Source organism: Barbatula barbatula (genome assembly GCF_947034865.1).
Source record: "Barbatula barbatula genome assembly, chromosome: 23".
Classification (NCBI taxonomy): domain Eukaryota; kingdom Metazoa; phylum Chordata; class Actinopteri; order Cypriniformes; family Nemacheilidae; genus Barbatula; species Barbatula barbatula.
The window spans coordinates 19,025,517-19,049,479 of NC_136786.1; the positions used below are offsets into that span (position 1 = coordinate 19,025,517).

General features: G+C 37.5%; 1 protein-coding gene across 2 annotated transcripts in view; it reads right to left on the reverse strand.

Moving 5' to 3' along the window:
• Positions 1-23,963, reverse strand: part of sntg1 (syntrophin, gamma 1) — a 36,483-nt gene that overhangs the window by 12,157 nt on the left and 363 nt on the right. Inside the window, exons 1-14 of one of the 2 annotated variants that reach the window (XM_079487986.1) lie at positions 23,584-23,882; positions 16,547-16,692; positions 11,232-11,281; positions 8,607-8,741; positions 6,984-7,040; positions 6,847-6,904; positions 6,722-6,765; positions 5,629-5,670; positions 5,402-5,504; positions 5,231-5,313; positions 4,351-4,481; positions 3,784-3,913; positions 2,061-2,099; positions 1,486-1,602 (exon numbers count right to left, since the gene is read on the reverse strand). In XM_079487986.1, coding sequence (XP_079344112.1) covers positions 1,486-1,602; positions 2,061-2,099; positions 3,784-3,913; positions 4,351-4,481; positions 5,231-5,313; positions 5,402-5,504; positions 5,629-5,670; positions 6,722-6,765; positions 6,847-6,904; positions 6,984-7,040; positions 8,607-8,741; positions 11,232-11,258 — 966 coding nt within the window. In that variant the 5' untranslated portion in view covers positions 11,259-11,281; positions 16,547-16,692; positions 23,584-23,882. Of the gene's footprint in view, positions 1-1,485; positions 1,603-2,060; positions 2,100-3,783; positions 3,914-4,350; positions 4,482-5,230; positions 5,314-5,401; positions 5,505-5,628; positions 5,671-6,721; positions 6,766-6,846; positions 6,905-6,983; positions 7,041-8,606; positions 8,742-11,231; positions 11,282-16,546; positions 16,693-23,583; positions 23,883-23,963 lie in introns of those variants that run through there. The other variant, XM_079487985.1, reaches the window with a different exon arrangement.

Below are 23,963 nucleotides of genomic sequence, written 5' to 3' on the forward strand. Positions count from 1 at the left end.
TCTTTTCTCTTATTTTGACCTTTTTCTCCAGTTTCATTTTCTGCAAATAAATGCAAAAGAAACAATATTTGTATTTGACATCTGGGAGAAATATCGTTGGCAGTTCACAGAATGAAACACATTGATCATTTTACCTAAACGCAAACCTATAAATGGTCTCTTGATTTATTCTAAGAAGACTTTAATGCGACTCCATGACTGATAAATAGAACTAATAGTCTGAGGCTCAAAGCATCCAAACTGCATGGCTGCATGTGAAAAGAGACACACGTGTCTGAGAGCAGCACGTCAAGTGTTCATCATTAAGAGCAGTGAGCATCTGTTTGAGCCGCTGAAAGTTCTCTACAATATCACTTTGAATCAGAGAATCCCATAAAAGACTTCCACGTCCTACATGTGTGATCTGACTCCCGCTCATCACTCAAATGACAAGTAATGGCAGATTGGATGAAGTTCTTTGATGTTCAGGAAAGATCCAAACCAAACCACATGATGACACATAAACAAAGAGCTTTAACCCTCACATTTACAAGATTATCACTCATGTTTCATCACAACGATTGTTTTCTAGAATTTGAATGTTGGTGTTTAAGTAAATTGCTGATTGTGTCCAGAGATTAGAGTTTATTGAATGGAGGTGTCCGGGCGGCTGGTTTATCTTCAGATGGCTGAACAGATGAATGGATTTCATAAAGTGGATAATAACTGAGGAAAATAATGTGGGCGCGCACCGCTCTGGGCTGAGTATGGATAATTCTTTAAAGGAATAGTTTAGCCAGAAAAAAAGATTATTGACTTGCTCTCATGTTCTCCAAACCCAGTGTTTGCTTTCTTTATATAGAAGAGAACACAAAGATCTACACAGCTGTTTTCATAGAATGATAATTCTTTATTCTGATTGGTTGAGCCGTTATAAAACACCCTGATTTATTTACTTTATGTGATGAAACCTTGCTATGCGTATGGAATAACTGTTTTGTAAAAGCAATAAGCATCAAGAAACAGTGAGTTTTATAACAGCTAAAGGCCTTTTGATGACACTTATCTGTTATAAAATACACTGTAACTCACTGTTTCTTGGGGCTTATTGCTTTAACACAAACAATAACAGCAACTTTTCTTCAGTGAAATATGAATAACAAAAAACATTTGGTAAAGTTTTAAGAGGCGCAAGATTATTGTTAGCATGTGTCAAATCAACCAGATTTTGGAAACTTCCTTGGCAACTAATTTTTATTTGAATCACTCTTTCCAGGGAATATTGATGGAGAAAGCCAAAATGTTTAATGTCATGGTGTCATCCACTATTTGTTGAATTTTCACCAAGAATCTGCAGCCAAATGACAGGAAGTGCTAAATAACTTTTAATGCATCAATGTTTTATGTTCACAAAAAGATTGACAGATAGGGTTTTCAGAGTCTCAAATACATATACACCTTATATACAATCATACAAAAACCAGCAATTGGAATGAAAAGACTTACCGGAGGTGCCGAGAATTTAAAGAGCGATGAACCCCGTAAGGCAAGAAACCTTGCCGTGTACATTCGGTCCTGAACTGAATCTTGCTCTTTTTCATCCACCCAGCCCATAAATATAATCTGAAAGACACCAAAAAATACAAAAAAAGCCGTTGAGGTTATAGCAAATTCTGAACATCTAACTGAAGTATATTTACTGAGCTCGCTCAAGATAGCAAATGGTTTATTTAAATCAAGCACGTGTCACATAATCAAGTCCGATTAAAAGCGCAATCTGTTAAAATGTCACAACAGACTCTGTGACCAAACTTCTGTCAGTCTGTGTGATGTCACAATCTGAAATACGAGGGGATGCATCTGAATGTGTCGTGAACTTTACTCTTGGTGTTTTTCTGCAGGGTATATGCGTCATGCACACGAGGACGGGTGGCGCTGTCACTAAGAATCATTGTGCCGCTTCATTCAAGTGTGGTGACCAAGTCACTCGTACTCGTTTCAGGGTTTTATTTAGGTCTCCGCAGGCGTTTTGTCACCTTTTCAAGGATTCTGAAATTGAGACATCCAAAGATCGGTCTTACCTGTTGGTTTACTGGAAAATTTCGGTTTATTTTCTTAACCTGCAAACGGAAATAAACAGATTAGATTTAACATAACATGTTTTTTAATGTCAAAAACAGCCTGTTTATTTCAAAGACTAGACTTAGAGAAGGGATGTAAAATGGTAACAGGTCTAGATTTAAATTACAATGTTTTGGATTATTTATTTCAGTATATCTGTTTTTTTTACAAATATTGTGATGAAATTGTTGTTGTGAATTTGTTCACAAATCGATCAAATTTTTCTTTCATTTTTTATCTGACACGAATGAAAGATTTGCAACAGATACCATGATTATATTTTATTATGAATTCATTTACACATCAATCTAAATGACAACGGCTTTTGTTTTTTTATTTGACTTGTTGTATTATCTATTTCTGTAAAAAAAGTTTTTTCACAAATATTGTGATAATATTGTTATTGCGAATTCAAAAACATTCCAGTAAATACCATAATAACATCATGGTTGTGAATTAGATAACCGGGCAGCGAAAATCCGATACCGTGACAGCAGATATCTGCTTTTATCCGTTTACCAAATGACCTTCATCATGTTCAGACCGAAGATCCACCATCCATTTTACATTTCTTCCAAAGAGCGACTGTGATGTTCAGTCAGAGTTTTATTCATCATTAACATTCTAACCGGCTTTATTACCTACGTTCCCCCGGCCGCTGACTTCAGCCGCCTCTGACACGACTCTAATAGTTTCATCTGAATGTGGAATAAGGTTATATTGTCTTCACCAGGAAACGGACTGAAAGCTCCTCCAGCTGGCCTCCAAACCCGAACGCCACCGTATCTTGTTTTGAAGTGCAAACTTATTATGTACGAGAGGATTTTGGGGCGAATACAGCGCGTGCTCAAAATAGACAGCTGTGAGAAGAGCGATTCAGAAAGCCGAGAGGACTCTTTATTCTGTCGTAATGAAGGACAAAATCCATCACTGTGCAAGAAACTGCATTTTAATTCCGTAATCTATGGCAATGAAGGGATTACGACACATGACCTGACTGGCGAAAGTGAAAACGTGTGAGAAATAACTCAGTCTTTATGAATAACCTTCTTTATTGGGAATACATTTACTTGAGGGTTTTCTTTTTTAATACGCACTACATGATCTCCACAAACAATAACGTTGCACATGGCGACTACAAAACCTTTGTTTCATTATCATTTATCAATGTATTTTTGGGCCTTACGCAGACAACGCACAAATCCAATTTCTTATCTTGCGACTGGCTATCTGAGCTGTCATTCTGAAATCCCATTTGTTCAGACAGTGAAGTCAATATCCAGTGTATCTGTTGCCATAGCGATGACTAAAGCATCAGCACAATCCTTTTATTTTATGCGATATAATCATTATACAATATAACCATGTAAACTGGGACGTGTTTAATCATTTAAAACACACTCTTTCATTACAAATTTATGAGCAGAATGGCAATTCAAGGAATTGCACAGGCACATTTAATGATCCATGTATCCCAGCATGCTTTGAGAATGTGCATCTTTTGCGCTTCTGTGGAAGCAATTCGTTAAGACGGTCACAATTGCACAATCCTTAATATTTCTTCCATTTCTCCTGTTACCTCCAGGTTTAAATGAAACAAATCACATCCATCGTAACAATTTCAGCACTCCCGGTGTCAATGACACAAATGACCTTGGCTATTAAACCATCCACTGTACTTACGTTGTGCTTGGTTAAAGCAGAAATATTGGACGCTATCGCTTGAAGCCAGTCTGAGCGTTCATCGGCGCTGGAGCACTGAATGACGCCGCTACACACGCCGTCAACAGCGATGACTTGAAAAGCATTTTGCCTGAAGAGATTAGAACGCGTGCACTCGTGAGACATTATACAAAACAGTCATTCACTTTATTTCAGTCATTTTAAAGACAGATTGATTTAATTCAAAGCAAGTTACGTTTTCAATTACGTTCCACTTAATGTGAGAAAAGGTTTCATTTCTAATAAGTTAACCTCATCGGAGTTGGAGTTTGGTATTAAACGTTTAATGCGTTTCTGTTGGGAATGGCTGTGAAATTATATAATCCTTAAAAAGCTCATCAAAAATCCTGTGTGAGGTGAATATAAACATTTTTATGCCTGGAGAAGGTGTTCATTTCTAGATAAAAGCCAGAGCTTAATACGTCACGTTAGCTTGAATACAGACTATGGAGTGAATTATAAAGGCTCTGTGTGAACAAATGAAAGAAGATGGACAGAAGTTTACTGCTCACTTTCTGCTCGGCTCACCTGCAGGTGTCAGTACCTGGGACATACTGAGACAGACGGGCGTGTAAGAGAGGGATCAGTCGCAGGTCCACCCACCTCTTCTCCCAACGCAACCCGGGAGACATCAGCCAGGACGAACAGGACAATGTGTCCTGCAATGAACACGAAGAACAGAGGTCAATGTAACCTAGACAGACTGAATTAAAGAGCAGAAAAGAACACAGACAGAAACAAGCACAAACTAGACAACAGACAGACAAACAGGAAGACAGACAAAAATACAAACAGAGAGACAGACAGACTAAAATATAGACAGAAAGACAGACACAAATAAAGCACAAGAAAGGCAGAAACAAACAAAAATATAGACAGAAAGAAAAAAACTAAATGACAGACGGACACAAATATAGACGGACAGACAGAACAACAGAAGGGAAAATCAAATATACAAACAGATGAAATACAGGCAAAGACAAAAACACATACAGACATAAAAGACAAAGAGACATACAGACAACAGATATAAAAGTTATAAAAGGCAAACAGACAGACAAAAAAAGACAAAGACCAATCGTCACCTTGGAATTACATTTCCTTCAAAATCGATTCTTATTCTGTGACGATTTTACATTTTATGATGTTTTTCCTTTACGTTCTTTACATTTTGGAATGTTTATATAAAACAAAATGGTTTTAAATACAAGTCAAATGGGATGAAAAAACTTTCAAGCTCAATATCTCAAAACTGCACAGAATGCAGGCAGAACCTTATACAGCGATTCCAAGGCGACGAAATATAGACCAAGTCAAAAATAAGCAAGATAGACAGACAGATTCTCTGTATTATATGCATTAATGGCTGGCAATGTCTCATTGAGCGAGTATATTTTCAGAGGCGTACCGTGTTGTTGGGATGGTAGTTTAAATGCAGGCCGCTGTCACACAACGGAGACGACGTTCCACTGCTGTGGTCACTCGGTATACCTGCAAATAAAATGCACTTGATGGACTGTTGATGAATCAATTCCAGCAGAAATCAGTGAGCGAAGTGAAACTCAAAGCACAGACGTACACAAGCAATCTTCACACAGCGGCAGTTTCAGGAACGCAGGCGTTCTCTTCAGAAAGGCCACGGTGAGAGTAACCTCTTCACCCGCGTTCCGTAAGACCTGCACCTGAAAATAAAACATATTTGCTTTTCATCACACGTCTCATCGTAATTAAAACCATCTCATCCCACATATTGTTAAAACATTTTACAGTTTGAATGAATGATTATCCAAAAGACATGACACTTACCACTTCTTCATGCCGATAGCTCCTGACGTTAATGCCGTTTATCTGACGACAATACAAGAAAAACAGCAATAAAGAGAATATGATGAACATCAGATTTCACAGACCTGCCTGAGACAAATGAGAAATGACACGGCCATTCGACACACTGTTAAATGATAAACACTTCTCTACATATTTAACAAACGTTCATCATGAAGTTAACCGATAAATACACTGGGGTGCTGCGTGGAAATAAAGCCTAAACCCCTGTAATATTGTGTGGCTTACAGACATCAAAGCACATCACAGACGTCACATCTTCTCATCAGTTCTTCATAACATACAGTCTGTTCCCCAGAATTCCCTCAACGTTTTCCAACATTTTAAGTTCGACAGCATAATAATAATGAAAAAACATCCACTCCTCATGCAATGATTTTGATAAACTAGCTACTGGATCTATAACAACCGTGTTAGATTACAACTTCGAATCATTCAAATAAAAGATTGGTAAGCCAGATGATTACAAAAACATCATTATGGTATAGTTTTCACTATAGTGAATTGTAGAATACTGCTGTATATTATAGTATTTAAGGTAGTGCACTTTGTTAATGTATACTTTAGTATTCTATAAACTCTATTGCATTATACATACCTATTTACTATAGAAACACATAGTATAATTTTCTATATTGTGGTATTGACATTTAGTAAATGTACACTTTAGTATTCTGTAGGGATAAACTGTAGTGAATACTGCAGAATACTTCTGTATTTACTATAGTAAATGGTGGTATGTAGAATATTGTGGTATTTACTACACTTCATTAATCTATACTTCAGTACTTACTATAGTAAACAAATATAGTATGCTGTGATATTGTATATAATGTTTTCCTTGGCATTCTTTAGTGATAAACTGTAGTAAATACTGCAGACTACTTGAATATTTAGGAAGCTTTAAAGTACATATTATTTAGGAATTGCCCTAGTTTACTATAGTAAATACTGAAGTATTTTTCATGTGGGAATGACAGTTTCAAATAAGACGTTTGATTAAAAAGACAGATCCTCTTCAAACATCATCCGTCTAAAAATGGATATTTATTACCTGAAGAATCCCATCTCCAATAAACAGGAGACCAGAGAGTTCAGCTGTGAGAAAAAAACAAAGAAACCGATAAACAGCCTCGTCTTTCTAAATAAGGAAGGAGAAAGAGAATACAAACAGCTCACCCTTCTGTTCTTTAGATATCTTCGATATCACAACGGGGATTTTGTGTTCAGCACCGCCCTATGAAGAAATGATGGCACAGAGATTTGCTGTCAGAATCTCAGAGCCGTGATGAATTCTAGTTAATGTGTTCATTCACCTTGATGCTCAAGCCGAACCCGCCGATCATCTGCCGTCGAATGGTTACTGTTCGTTCCTACAGAGAAGAACAGGAAAACTCTGTTTGTGGAGGTAGATGTTATTTTATCTTCCTTTTTCGATTGGTGTCCTTGAAGAGACTTGATTTTCTCTTAATTGCCTTCTTTTCTTGTTGATTTCCCCGGAGAAAACCGGCACCACGCCAACAATGTTGGTAATTGAATTAAGGGCCGGCAAATACAACCTGATCTGCTGTTTACACTAACCGTCTCAGGCCTCTTGGGTAATGATCATTAATGATGCAAAACAATAGTCAATACTTACTATCGCAGAGGCTGAGATACACCAACAGCGCTTCTGAACCCAGAGAATCAAAGTTTGACTGAATTAAAACAGCCATGGGGTCAAAACGCTTGTGCTGTACTGAAGGCCATTGATACGCACAACACGTCTTCATAATCTTTCATTAAAATGCATTAACTAGATTGTCTTATGTCACTACCCTTTCCATCACCTTGATCAGTCTGGTAGATAAAGCCCACTTTTACAAAACACTCAATCTTTATCTTTTAATCTGTTTTGCTTAAAAACATAATGCAGTTCATATTAACTTTCATCCTTCCACAAGATATAAACGCTGTAAACAATAATAAAACATTGATCTATGCATGTTATGCAAAGTGTTGAGGAAAGTTGTTTTTAAAGTAATGCGTTACAATATTGTATTATATTATACTCATTAAAAAGTAAATAATTGTGTTAACCTGAACCTTACACTAAAGTTACATTTGCGTTACTTTTTCTCACTTACTTTTTTCATTTATACAAAAATACACATACATACATATATTTAAGAAAAATGTGAACATTAATACATAACTTAAATGATTGGTTAATATTTACATGTATACATGTATGTTAATGCTGTTATAAATACAAAATGAATATGCACAGTACACACAGATATATATTATGTTAACACAAACTTTTATTCTGCAAGCGATTGACAGCTCTACTATTTATAGTTTATTTATAGTTTAAATTAATTCAAACAAAACTTTAGATTAGGTGGACTGTAAAATAAATATACATTCATATATTTAAATATATGAATTTATGTATCTATTGCAGAAATGCAAACCTGTGTGTGACTAGCTCATGTTTGTGTAACTACAATAATCTTAGTGAAATGATTAATAATGAAAAATACTAACTAATAATTATTATAACAATAATTAGTATATATATTAATTATTCCTGTAATGAATAATGAATACAAATAAGAAATAACTACATTAATTCAGCAATCAAAATTAATTATAAATGAATATTGAACCATAATTTAAAATAATTCTTATAATAATTACTATTTTACATGTAACTTCATAAATTTAAATGTGTAGATGAGTATGAAGTTAAAGCTTTCCTGTGGCTCAGTGGTTAGATCATGTACAGTGCTACGTAAGTCGCTTTGGATAAAAGCATCTGCCAAATGCATAAATGTAAATTTTACTTCAATGCTCCAACGCTCAAGGACTTTATTGTAAATAACCTGAACACTGTATTGACCAATCAGAATCCAGGACCAGAACTATCTGTTGTGTGTAATGTTTTTGTAACTCACGCTTGAGTAGAACGGTTCTCCTGAAACACAGATGACGTCCTGCTCTTGAATGGTCAGAATATCTTTGGCCAGGTGCAGGCGGATATTGAAAGGCTCCTCTTTACCATCTTGAAGCAAGTAAATCCCAGTCTTCGTCTGAAAGAGCCAAAGACATTCAGACGTCTGTAATCCCCGCTTGACACCAGGAAGTTAATCAGCCGTGAAATGGATTGTGTGATAAACAGTCAGGCATTGTTTCAAGCCCCATGTTTGCGTTTGGAAACCACGCTGGCAGATCTACAGCTGAAGCCTTTCAGGTTGTTGCAAAATAACAGTTAACATTTTAATTCTGGACCATCTGGTGCTGGTTATCCATTTGTAGGAGGCGTTCTGCCGCTCTTGCAAATAGCCTCATCAGTTATCTGATAAAGGAATAAACGTCTCCACATTGACACCGTCGCCATGACAGTCGAAGCTTTTTCAATGAGTGGCAAAGCATCATCTATAAATGAATAACCGATCCCCTTGAATGTATTTAAATATGACGCATCGCCTGTCAGAGGATTAAACACGGCATGCTGGACCCATATTTTGGCTGAAATTACCAACTTTGTGTCAATTCTCTGCAACGTCATTTCAGACCTTTATGACTTTCTTTCCTCCGCAGAACACAAAAGAAGATGTTTTAAAGAAAGCACTGGCTTGTATAGACGATAGATGAACATTCTACAAAATATCTTCCTTTGTGTTCTGCGGAAGAAAGAAAGTCAAACAGCTTTGAAATGACAAGAGGGCGAGTAAATGATGACACAAATTTAGATTTTTGGCCGAACTATCATCACTTCAACAGTTTAGTTAACATTCTATATAAGCTAAATACAACAAATACATACAAAAACAACACACGACTTATATTTTTAATCTCAATCGTGGACGTTTGGTTGAATATGTCATCTGCTAACTTTTAAGGCCAATACCATCTACTAGAACGACTCATATTCAATGACTTGTGTTGCTCGGACACATGGTACTGCACTGCCCTGATGCTTGATTCTGTTGCCATGGCAATCAAGTGTCAGCCATATGTCGTGTACCCTTGAGATTCAGAGTCAAAACATCCTGCGGAGACATATATACCCACATATCACTGCTTTCCTTCTGAAACCTTGCATCTCTATATTTAGAACATCATTATTATTATTAGTCACCTTTTCTCTTTTTCACCGGGTTTTTCAAATACCTAACCAATAAAAAGTGCTTGACAACACAGTACAATCATTTAATAACTACACTCTTTATCCATTTCCTGAAAAAACAATCTGGACGTCCCATTGTGTGCAGGTTACAATATGACTGTTCATCATGGTTAAAAAAAGACCCACAAGCTACAAAAGCCCCCCACTGGAACCTAATTCAGAAATGGGGTTGTTGGATTTTAAACAGATATTCCATTAGCATAAAAAGATTGAAATGAGAAAACTCTGGCCACAAGGTGTTGAAACTCGTCTAGCGTGTAATGTTTAAAAAGCAAATCGCTGGACAAACATATTGGAACATCTCTGTCTACATAAACAAGACTTATCGTCCTCAGAGCATCCATTAATCTTCTACACATACGCCACCTCCCCTGTCCTCATTTCTGAGCCCAACGGCTATTAAACTTGTGCTCTTGACATTCATAGTTGTACTGTACTCAAAAAACACATCGACATAAGGCATGTGGCTGGGCCCGGTTTTAGTCACTATTATCATCTGAATGTTAAGGATATTTCTGAGACCGTAATTGTGAGTCTGCTTGCTGTTAAATAACTCTCACGAGGGCACGGAAGCAATCTCTGTTTCCCCGAGGATAGTCTAAAAATCCATTTATTTGATCAATGCGTTCCTGCCTCTCTCAATGACTTCTGAGAACATTTGTTTGGTCGGAGTTTCCCTTTACAATAGATCTGTAACACGTTGCAGGAGCTTTATTAGCTTTATTGGAACGGCCAGCCTGATCTTGCAGGAATTTGTAACTATTTTACGAGGTGCCAAGTTAGATTACTAAATAATTTAACTAAACTAAACTTGTTTATCTAGATTACTCAACAAAAGCGTCCCACAAACCCGACCGTCCCTGGCATCCCTCCCTGATAGCACAATACATCTGGCAGACGTCTGCATTTACATGGTTTGTTCATCTGCAATATGTCTTCGAGACGTCTGCTGTCAGATGTCAAATAGACATCTATGAGACGTCTGTAACAGGTTTATGGTTTAGAATGGATGTAAAACTGCTCTTTCTGAGATGTTTAACAGATCTTTAGCAAAAGTATTACATAAATACATGTGCTAGCTGGGCTGATAACACAGATACGTCTATTTGATGCCTGAATTAACATCTGCGAGACGTATCTTTTCACGGTTTGCTCATCTGCGATACGTCTCTGAGACTTTCCTGTTAGATGTCACACAGCAACAACATCTAGAAGATGTCTGTAAGATGTTTATAATTTAGAATGTATGTAAAACTGCCTTTTCTTGGATATTTGTCAGATGTTTTTATCAGCAGTTCCTGATCCCACCTCGTAAAAACAGCTACGGATTGCAATGTGATTGTGTTGGAAATACCAAAGCTAGCATGTAAAATCTGTAAATAATAATTACCTCTTCATTTGAGGTCTTGAAATCCATGTGCTAAGGTCAGAGAAACAGCCCTTGGAGAGTAAACAAAGAAAACACAACATGTTATCATCATTACATTACCAAATACTACTTTGGCAATGATTTTACTGACCTGTGGCAAAGTGGTACATGATAAAATAAAGAAAGAAAGGCATTACAGATAAATGATAATGAATTTAAATTAAATTTTTCATGGTTAGTTTGTAAACGGCAGATGAAATATTTCATTTTGCCGTGCGTGAATGCGCACTCGCTTCAGACGTGTGCTGAATTTCAATCAAAACTCTTCACAGTCATTTGTTTTGACAAACAGCACCGGTATCAGCGATTGTAAACTCAACGAGTAAACATCTTGTGTGAAATGCTTTAACTAAAACTTTTAAAACAGCTTGTTTTTTTACGGTGTGACGCGGCATGCGAAACAGATTAACTGACTGGGAAACCAATAAGCGCTTCTCAATACGAATGCAAATGTGGCATTTCAAGGTGCTCGCAGGTCTGCTTAATAATTCAGCGAGCATTATTGTCCAACAATATATCAGTGTGTATTTGGGAGGTCTGCAAACATGTACCACAAATTCTGCGCTGGAATACATGGTGTGCATGAATGCTTCATTGAGCAATAACAATATTGCATCCAAACAAACCTCGCCGCCTCCAAATAACTAATGATAATGTTATTAAATCCCACAAGTGACATTCTTAATCATTACAGCATTTCCTTATGAAGACGTAGAGAACTTCTCAATAAACCAAGCTGAATTATTTAATCATAATAATAGAAAAATACATAGCAATCATAATAATTACATTTCCAGTCTATGAAGATGGCTTCTCTCTATGAACAACTGACTGCATTGTGACAGTATTTCCATGACCATTAAGAACCTTTTCCCATCCAATTCATTACCATAATGCATCTGGATTTTTTTGGTAAGCCATTATTCCAAATAATGATCATCATTAAAATCTCATTACTGTGATGTTGCATTTTTAAATACTTAATACAATCAGCACGAAAGCAGTACTACAAAAACCAATGAGCACTTCTTTACTTAAATATACATATTCATTAAATATACATCGTTTTTAAGGCACGGTTATGGGAATGAGTTGTTTTGCATTATGACACCAAAAACCGAAGGGGTCAAATGTGTTTAATGGTCGTTAAAAAGGTCCTAAAATGTATTCTTTCCATTTGATTCAGAGGTGAAATGCAAGCAGGACAAATCCTGCGAGATTCATCCAGCAACACATCATCAGAACACAATGATACTTGTGATGTTCCTGTTATTAATTTATACATTTCAAGCCTTTTTCACAACACTGTTATGATGGACAAAAGTGTTTCTGCTGTGAATCTCCAGCAGTGTTGATTCACTGTTACCTTACAATGTCTCAATAATTCATAACGCAAGTTGTTTACATTAAAATGCTGCTCGTGCTCTGACGCGCTGACGCATGTAAGGATTAAAAGTGTTCAGGCAATTGTTTCACAGGGAAAATAACAGCTCCTGCTGTTCCATCTCTCAGAGCACCTTCATATAAAACACAACCACGAGAGCACAACTGACAAATTATTCAATGACAAAATAAATCCTTTATTTTAGGGAATGAGTGCCTTCTGCATATAAAAAGCATATACTTTTGTCAGCCATTTTGAATTTAGTGCAAAAATGTAATATCTTAATGTCTTTATTTATCAAAATGAAGTTAGTATACGTAAAACAAGATCAAATATCTGCCAATGAAATAAATTTTTAGTAAAAAAATAAACTTTTAGTAAGTTAACTTAATTACACTTTTAAAAAGGTGCTACTAAAGATTCTAGTTACTGTGATAGCATAGAACCTCCATTTTTGGTTCCCCAATGAACCATTTATACAAAAGTTATTATAAGAGTTTCTTTCTTACTTTTGAAAAGTCTAATAACACTAAAAAAGTCCACTAACAAAAAGTAAAAAGAAAGGTTCGTTAGATGTTAAAAGTTTTTGATTGAACCATTTAAGCAAAAATGTTCTTCTATCTATGGCATCGTGAAGCACATTTGTAGTTCAATCGCCCAATTGTCAGATATTATTTCTTATTTTATACATAAACTTACTTAATTTTGACTTTTTCAAGTAAATTTATCTTGAATTTTGAGATATTTTAGATCGTGAGACACATGGCTTCTTTGTGTGACCCTGGACGACAACTGACCCTGGACGATAAACTGATCTACAAAACTATTAGCAAGACGCTAATTATGTTGGCTTTCATGAGTTGTTGCGCAGACCGGTCGGATCGAGCAGAGCTCCGCGGGCTTTCAAAATGTTCAACGCGGGACTCTGATGTCACACATTCACCGATCGATCTGCAGAATTTAAAGAAGTCGATTTTTTGTTTAATAAGTTTGTTTTCGTAAACTGAGAATACCATATTCAAGTTATCAATATGTTATGTTGTGTATTGATGTTATAATAAAAAAAGCATTTCAAGAAGTCGAAGACACCTATGCAGTATTTAGTGAGTAACAGCACTATAGGAACGTGCCCATAATGAAGTTTAATTGAAGGCAAAGAACAATTGATCCCCACAGGGACCATAAGTGAGACTGTGGTCTGTGGACAAAAATCAAGTTAGCATTAAAGTCATTGAAATATATATATATATATGTATAATAGTAGTTTCTGCAATGGCAAAAATGACTTTCCAGACTTTCCTTGTCAAGTAGCCTAAATGTATCTTGATTTGAGAATTTTCCGATATTTGTACTGGAAAACAAGACAAACATGATTAGTAAGAAATGTTATTTTGTAGTGCATGAAATTAAATCCTATTTTGAAAACAGTAATATTAAACTATGAACAAGGCTAGAAGATAGTCACCCATCATGATTTGGTGGTTAATAATTACATCAAAGTGTCAAATATAAAAACGATTTGTGCCGTGCGACAGCAGTCCAAATGTGGAAATATTACAACACTGTCTGCCGGTTTCTCCGCATGTTATTTGAACACATGGACAACATTGCATTTTTTCGAGCACTTTAATCAGCGTGTTCATGTTCTGAGAGGACTCGAATGATAAGATGCATGCATCCGTAAGTGGAAGCACCGTAAGACACCTTCATTACCCAGATAAACTAGCGAGCCCTTAAATTTCAAATTTCCCATTATATATCAAGAATTGACAAAGGCGTCTCAAAGATGAACCTTTCCCAAGATGAAGTGCACTTAGAGGGTAACAGCGATACGAGGCTTGTAAGTGAGAGGGACGACGGTGGATAGCACTCGAGTGCCATCTGTCAAAATGAGCTGGATACCCCACCAAACCTCAGAGCTGGAACAGACATCACAGATTGCTTAGAACTTCCAGCACGGATCGATTCCAACTACGAACGTCCTGACAGAAGACACCGGGCCTTCAGACACCATCTTGATGAATAATTCATCAGCGGTACATGATCAAGTGTTCCCTAATAACATCACTATTGGAGGTCCACGGGTCTTTCCACATGGGTGCCATCAATAGCTTCCTCCATACAGATCAAGAAACGACAATGAGCGCCTAATGAAATCCATCTTTCTGTTGATGTGACCCAATGATCATCATCATCTATCAACGGCGTGCCTACAAAATAAAGCCGCCCGATGCTTTATCAGAAAAACATTCTATTATGTTTTTATTGACGCGATGAAGGTTGAATTAGCTTTTATAGTCGCCTGAGGCAGTCGGCGAGAAACTCGTGGGATGTATAATCTACCAAACCAACACAATGACACAACAAAGACAAACTACCATACGAGCAAAGAAATAACATTTGAATGAGTTCATATGCTAATACGAAACATTTGTCACCCTAAAGGTATAATAAATGCACGCAAAAACATCTCGAGTTCATCCCAAAAAATGAAAATAAGAAATCATGTTTTGCATAAATGGAACTAAAGCCTGTTTTGCAGAGCATTAGTATGTTTTATTATTATTAGTATTATTTTCCTGACAATCACATTTGCATCTTTTGCCGTTTCTACTTTTTGATTTATAAATTATTTGAAAAAGTATGAAAAAGGTATTAAAAACTATGCATGATACTGATGTATAAATACTATAGATGCATGGATATATCAGCCAATAATCGGTATCGGTCGATAAAAGCAGCCGATGATCTAGAAAATGTTAAGACACATAACCAGTTCAATACAAATAGTCATTTAAGGATTTAATAACATTCAGAGAGTTATCGCCAGATATAACTCGGAATAATCGGCTATCAGTATCGAAGAAATGAAGTATCGCTGAATCTCTAGTAAATACTGTATTAGTATAAGGTAAACACTTTTATATATTATTTATATGTGTTGAATTTTTTATATAACAGTGATAAGAAAGGCTTTCCCGTGGCTCAGTGGTTAGAGAATGGCACGAGCAATGCCAAGGTCACGGGTTTGATCGAAGGGATTCCACATACTTAAAAAACAAATGTATAGTATAATGCAATGTAAGTCCTTTTGGATAAAAGTGTCTGCCAAATGTATAAATGTAATGTAAATGTGTCAGGAATGAAATTCTCAGTACACAATGTCACCAGCACTGAATATAGAGCACCGTATGTTGTATTCAAACAAAACACAAGTAGCTCCGAACAGCTACAAATCAATACTAACGCCATTCCTATACATTACAGAGCTCATTAAAGCGCAGTCGCTATACACTGAACCAAAAATAGAAATCTTAAGTGTTTTCAATGGTTGCGATATCATTTTACTACGTGCTGTTCCCTGCATTCTCTCTGAATCCTGCCTAGCATGTTCAGCTGGCACACGCTCGACACTGACTCAGTCGATTCGTCATTCTGTGAAAAAGAGATCTGATTTGCATCTTAACAGGCCGGTGCGGTATGCCGTTTTTTTCTTCCACAATAATACATGCACCTCATCAGTTGGGCGTCTCTGAAGAATTGCACAAGCCTCACGAGATACGTTTTCTTGAAATCGGCCTTCTACATCGTGCATCACATTGTTCTTCTCGTTTTCGTGCAATACAGACTTATACATTTTAGCACTAATGTACAGTATGTAGGCTAAGTGAGGGGGAATTTTATTTCAAGATGTTCTTAAAGACATGGTTCATCTCATCACCAGCTGTGAAACAAAAGGACATGTTGGTTCGTCTGTGTTTAGACATTTCCATTTGTGTTCACAGAAGAAAAGGTGTGACACAATCTGATGGGATTTTGGGGTATTTAAGACCAATAACATAAGGAGCCAATTGGTTGTACAGCAAATAAAGTAATCGTTTTTTTGGCTTACCTTCAGGGAAAGATCGTCAGCACAGCAAGCATGGAGGTCGAGCCATGGGGAAAGAGGCCGGGGTTTCTTAGCGTCAAGGGATTTATATTTTTATTCCAGTATTCCAGTTTTGGATTTTGCCTTCAGGGCCAACCAGGGTCCCTCAGCTGCTGACATACAACAATATTTATATACAGTACATGATGTAAATGTATATTTCATCACATCCAAATGAATTATGCAAGGAGAACATGAAGTTAATATTTCATTATTTAATAACACCGGTGCACATTTACTTCACTGTAAAGATTCTTGTTTGCCTTGAATTCAATTCAAGTTGTTGTTAAAAGCTGAACTTATTCTGATGCGTTTATGTAAAATATTGCCGTGACTTATCGAACGCATTGAAGTATAAGAGGTTTGGTTAATATATGCATTTCTCACAAAAGCTGCACGCATTAACACATTTTAAAAACACTTAACAAAGGGAGTAATGCATTGTTACTATCCAAAAACAGCCTCCATTTTCTAACTCTCTCATTGTTGAATGGTTTTATCTTTTCTTCAGGATTTTGAAAAGAAATATTGGACCCCGGTAATTGGCTTTGGTGGGTATTTGCCAACATTGAGAGCAAGACAATTAAAAGCAATTTACATCTAGTTCCATTGTGCGCATACAGTCATTTTCATCCTCGAACACACAAAGCATACTGTCAATACGGTCGAATGAAGATGCCGCCAAACAACTCGACTGGCTCTGACTCGCAATTTCAGCACGCTATGATTCATTCTGACTAATTTCGCTCCTGAACGATTTGCTTGTTGAGAGAAATCTGTAAAAGTAGCATTAGTGCTATTATTTCTGCGGGCATTCTGCTTAAATAGCTATGGATATGACCATGAAAAATGCATTGAGATGGATGTTTCGTAAATTGCCCAGCGCCTCAGCCTGGAGGTCATAAAGGTTTATTCCCGCACAACACAATGCTAAAAGATCTCCGGTCCTAAGGCTAATTCATCCACGACTCCATTCTGTGATCTCTTCTCGCTGTCTAGTTCTACTTCACACATTTACTTTCACAGCTCCACGAATTCGCTCTGAAACGTCTAAAATAAAACCATTATTTGTCATCATTAAAACCGCATTATGCACGGCTGACTCATATCATCTTGCTTCATCCCATGCGCGTATCATCAAGAGTGTGGGTCACGTAAATGTCTTTGCATCTTCATATTTACTGGTGACCTTGACAAGCTATATCAAACTTTGGCCTTGAAAAAACAGCCAACTCGTAACCATGCAGTGTAAAATTATTTGTTGTTGACTCCATTGGTCAAAGCGGGCCTGGATATGAACAAGTGTACTTTCCTCCATCATAATGGCCAGAGGACTGGGACCGCAAAGGCTATTCATTTCTTACAGACTTCAGTGCAATACAACAACTCAAAGGACTTTACAAGTGTTCCTGTGAAATTTCAGAGAAACACAGGCAATAACGCTGGCACTGTTTGATGAATGCAACAGTATATCGAAAAATAACGGTGGTATAATTCTTGTTGGCACGGCGCACTTCCGAGGCCAACATTATGTTGTTAATATTACTGTAGTTATGAATCTAATACTTACACTTAGACGCACACAACCACAGAAAAACAGAGTCGAGGTTGAAACCGCATCAAGGTCAACCTTATTCACATGTTTTTCCCTGAGCAGGTGAGTGCACACGCTCCCATGAGGTGCAAGACAAAAAACACAGTTTAATGTGTTTCACAGTCGAGACGTGAGGAAAACAAACACGCTCACACTTTGTCTTGCATTGGGAATTTCCACTGTATTTAAACAAATAAATATCACACTGAGCTCATGGTAAACAAGACAGGGTACGTTAAAGATGTGCAACCCTTACAAAGTTACCCATAATTTTACTACAGTAACTAGAGTTTAACTATGGTATTGTAGTAAAAATATGATGATACAAATGGTTTAGTGTACATAAAACATGTTGAAGAATAAATATGAATAAATGTGCAAAAAATCTCTTGTTTATAAGTAAATGAACAGCAGCTACTCTAAGTGTTCTCTCTCTGCCCTCCTCCCCTACCTCGTGATACCCATCCTGAGGTAACCACAGATGATGCCGGCTCAAGTAGGACCAACTGGTGTCATCCTCCTGTGAGAGCCTGCGGACTGACTGAGCATCATGATACCCATCCAGAGGAAACTACACACACCAGCACCAGCTGATCATCACGTGCAATCCTCAAGCCAGAACTAGTGGACTTCATGTGTGCCGTCCTCCTGCCAGATCCTCTGGATTTAACTGGTCATCCCAACCCTAGCCCAGGAAATCTCCGTCAACAATCAAGAGCAACGATGTTATTTTAATCCCAATACTAAAGTTTGTTAATTTTTTGTCTTCATGTAAAGCTGCTATGCAACAATGAAACATTGTGAAAAGCGCATTTTAAATAAAACTGAATTGAATATATGATTACTATAGTTCAGGGTTTTCCAAACGGGGTCACGAATTACAGGGGTGTACTGTATGACAAGTTGTTTCTGTTAAAGATTTTATAAATAACAATATTATTATGTTAAATATTGCCGATGGAAATGTTAAAACAGATTTATGAAATCCAAATCTGCTGTTTTTCAAGAAATGGAAAAAAACACTGTAGTTTTTAAATGATTAAATACTGTGTTGTCAAGGTTGACACTATTGTAATCATTGATAATGATGATTTATAAATAATAAAAATCACAAAATATGGAGAAACAAGGTTTCAGAAGCAGTAGTATACAAATGTGCTATAAAATTATTAAAATAAGGGGGTCCTCCAGGTACAAAAAAAGGTCAAAGGGGTTCAGTTGACAAAAAGGTTTGAAACTCCATGCTTTAGTTAAACCATATTTAATTTTAATCTCAAACATGTCTTCACAGTGTTAAAACTGATGATTTGCCAAGATATTGCAGTTTCAAATAAAAAATCTGATTTGACTTACTTTACCAGATTACCTCAGCTAAGCTACTGTACCCTATTCATTTTTATATACGGTAATATATATAATTGGTCTCATTTGTGTCAGTTTATATTTTTCCAATTTAACAAAAGAAATAAAGTTATCTTAAACATATCTGAGAATGCCATCAATTTTCCTCCGAGCCGGTATTACCACCTGATACCATCACTTGACCATGCTACCCCCCTTTAAAATAAACAGACAGTGGAGGAAAACATCTCAGCTGCAGTAAAATAATGGGCAGATGGAAATGTCAGGGCGACTCAAGAGTTTTTCATCAGGCCTGATTGACTGTTTCTCAGCTTTCTTGACAGCAGCTCTGTTGAAGACGCTTCGAGCTACAAACACAAAGGTCATTCGGAGACTTTGAACGTGGTATTACGCCTGATTAAAGCTTCATCCCAACTTCATCCTTTTGTGTTATCCCGCTCTGACATCTCATTGCCAAAAGCAAGCCCTTTCCAGCCCGCCGGGCGGATCTCTCTTTAGCCCTCATTACTTAAGACACCAGCGAGACCTGCTGGCCTACATCACCCCACCAAACTAGATCTATTTAGTGACAACGACGTGTATAATGCCGGTAAATTAGAAAACGGCACATTTATAGACCCGAGCCCTGACCTCTCACTCTCTCTATAATGGATGGGTTTTGGCGAGGCGGTGTTTGAAGTACAGAGAGGAAACTTAATGGACACATGAGACTCATTATGCCAAGAAAGATGGGTAATTACATCCGCTGTCAGGAAGGAAAGTATTGTGATGAAAGACAAAGTTTGCTTTGTTTATTATTTTCCTGTCTCGGCGCTGAATCGTCAGTGAGACCGGTCTACTAAAAACTGAATAAATTAGGTGTGTTGATATGAGACTAACTGATACATATTAGCAAACATGATGAGCGCCGCTGCGGCAGAAAACCTTTTTGATGACAATCGAGATAAATATTTATACGCAAAATATGAATATTAATATTGATATGGACCCAGATTTGTCTTGGGTGCAGGAACAGACAAAGGATTGAAGATAAGTGAATAAATTGCATCTTTAGACTGAGCAAGAACATTGTGATAATTCACCCAAAGATTATGATTCTTTCATAATCTACATTTATTCACTTGGACAAATGAAGATATTTTGATGTATGTTGATAACCAAACAAAACATCTAGTTTTATTGATATCAAAATACCATTACTACAATGACTACTGCCTTTAGCCATCATGTTTGCCAAATATGCAATTGATTTGTTAACATGCTGTCCTTATGTGTCACGTAGAATAGAAAGAAATCACACTAAAGAAACAAATAAGTGATTCACATTTCAGCTTCGGTCACAGAGGCTGAAAAAACTCAACGCCGCTAGTTGCTAAAAACTGCTGCTGCGCTTAACCCTGAACCGCTCGAGAGATGCTGAACCACAGCATCCACACAAGTGTGAATAAGACACCAAAGACAGTTTATTATTCATGACCCATTACTTTACATTCTCACCACCTGGCCATGAACGCTCGCTCTGAGCGCTGGTAACCCTCACGGACGCTACACGGGTTAATATGCAAGAAAACAGCGGATGCATGGAGGACGCCTCATTCCCAAACTCATCACGTTTCTAAAGGTGCTGCATCAATTTGAGGCGAGAGGTGGTACCGTTTATTTTAAACACCCATTTTGAAGCCAATAAAATGGAAGGGTCAGCAGAAACTACAAATAAGGATGCCAACTCTGAGTCTTTCCAACAAACCGCCAACTTGGAAGCAGTGCATAATATGCAAAATATTAATTTAGCCGAGATAACAAGGACCATCATGTGCGCTTGACGGGACTGAATTATTATAAATGCTTGCAGCTATTATTCAAGTTTATTTTAGACCATTCATGCGTGGATGTAAAAGCGTGCACGTTCAAAAACAACCATATGGTCTGGGACGATCTGAACAAAATGAGAGGCGCAAAAAACCACTTTGTTGCTGCTTCGTGACAGTTTGGAGAGAAATAAATCGGTTGTCGTGAAGACTTGATGCATTTCTCACTATAGGCAGCTCTGCATGTTTGGATTTTATACGAATATTCAGACTGTCACGCTGTTTCTCGTATTCAGAAAGTAATGCTTGCACGAGTACTAAAGTGCCATGTTGACATGATAAAAAATGTCCAATTTAAGCCGCCGTTAAACCACGGTCCATCCATTATCACCCACCCTGGTGCTGTTCTATGCTTGCACATCCTTATTTTTTGTCTGCATTGTTTTTAACTTGTTCTTCAGGACAAGAAGCTTCGCCAACTGCCTCGACACGTTTTACAAGTAATGTCTGTCGGATACTTCCGCTGCCTAATGGATCAAAAGAGCACTTGTGTGTCACTATTGAAGATATGCTGTGTAACCTTGAATGCCACCCGCCGCTGTGATTTAAAATGAGATCAAACGTTAGCCTGTGCGCTGTGGGCACGAACAAAGATTGATATTGTCACCCCGCCACGTAAAACGTAAGAGGCCGTTTAAATGAGGAAGGAAATCACGATCCTTAAGCTGAACAAACCTCTGGCACGTGCATGAAGTCAAGAGAACTATTCTACCAATGATGTTGCAAAATTGTCAAGTATTATTCATAAGACACATGCAAACCTCACATAACAGTTATTAAATATCAAGCATTAAATATAGAAAATGCAAAGCATCCTCAATATGTCACACACACACTTTGAAGAAATAAAAACATCCATGCCCTTTGGCTCTTGGAAACAAATCTATTTTTGTTTTCTACTCTCTTGACAGAATTGCTCAAGACAAATTCCTTGCTCCCTAATTCCTTCCTAATTATGAGTCTGAGTATATTTATTATTCCTGGACTGATCACTTTTTCTTGTTACGGCCCTAGCAGTAGGTCTACAGTTCACCATAAAGAACCAGGATATAGAACACATTTGACTTCATCTCAGTAGAGACACAGGTCACATTCAGGTTAACCCAACAATGTACACAACATTCCCTCCTCCGTCAGCACGGTGGACCAATAGCACCATATTTATACAGTGTTTTGTGTTAATTAGGCACTATAGGGTGTAAGTGCAAAATTAGCAATCTGTCCTGTGCAACACATTGGCAAAACATTATTATAACGCCGGCCAGGTCATGTCGAAGAATTCTGCCTGCTCCTCCCTCGAGCCACTTGCTTACCAGAGCGAAGTAAATATGTTACGGATACAATAAATCAGAATACATCTGAATCTTCACGGCTAACTCATTACAAACAGCCGACCAGCTCGAGTTGTTAAGCCAAGTGCATTTCACATCTGCAGCATCGCAGAAAACGTAGCTGTTATTTCCTCACTTCCAGGGGTGGAAAGAAAAAAACACCCTAAGACAGGTAGACGCGGAAGAAACGATGGGAGGGACCAGTCGCGAGGAGCTTAACCTCATTGAAAAAATGTGCACATGTTAACGGGCCATACAACGTGTTTATTTAACAAATGAATCAATTACATTAAATGCGAGGACAAATTGGATGCTGGAGGGTACGCGAGCCATTAATTAAAAATGATGGTTGTCCCATCAGCCTTGTCTTTGAAGACGTGCCAACCAGGAGACAATTTCACAGACGGTGTTTAGAATAAGGGTGGCATTAGGAAGGGGATGATCCTGGTGACTGGAGGCGACGTGGTTCGTTTCACCAGATGTTAATGGGAAATCTGACACAGCAAAACAAGCACCAAGAGGATGCTCAGCTAGATTCATGGTTCAGCATGTGTAATGCAGCATCACGGGGATGTGATACACTCAAGTTAAAGCAAAGCCATGTTTCTACATCAATTGCTTGGTAGGTCAGACAGAGTATAAATGTGATTTACTTCAACAATATGTTCTCTTATCCTCTCTGTAATTACAATCATTACAATAGTACAAGATCTAGTTGGAACCATTGAGCAGGTCCTTCAAAATCAGATTACAAGTCATGCGCCAGTTAATATATGCGCATATATTGTATTGCATTACATACACATTCCAATGTATGGATAAGCATTGTTATTAAAACAATCGTACCTGATATTCAACTAACAGGTGGTCATTTACAATGCCTTCAAGTTCACAATTCTTGCATCCTTCTTGATGTTCTCATCGCTGTCTACTGGAAAACGAGTAATCAGCATCCAGATCATAACGACCGCGTCTCCATCCGCGACCGCACAGCCAAATCCTCCGAAGCGGCTCCTTTAAACTTGCTCTTAGTTTATATTCCCACAACAGGCGACGCGCATCTACTGTCTCGTTCGCCAGCATCCTCCGCAATCTGAGCCATGCAGCTCTTTCCATCTACATATCTCCTGCTGTCGCTAGGCATCCTGAGCAATAATAATGACCGGAGGAAAGCGCAAGTAGTGATGTCCGAATCGCGAACGAGTCGGTTCTATTGAAAAGATTCG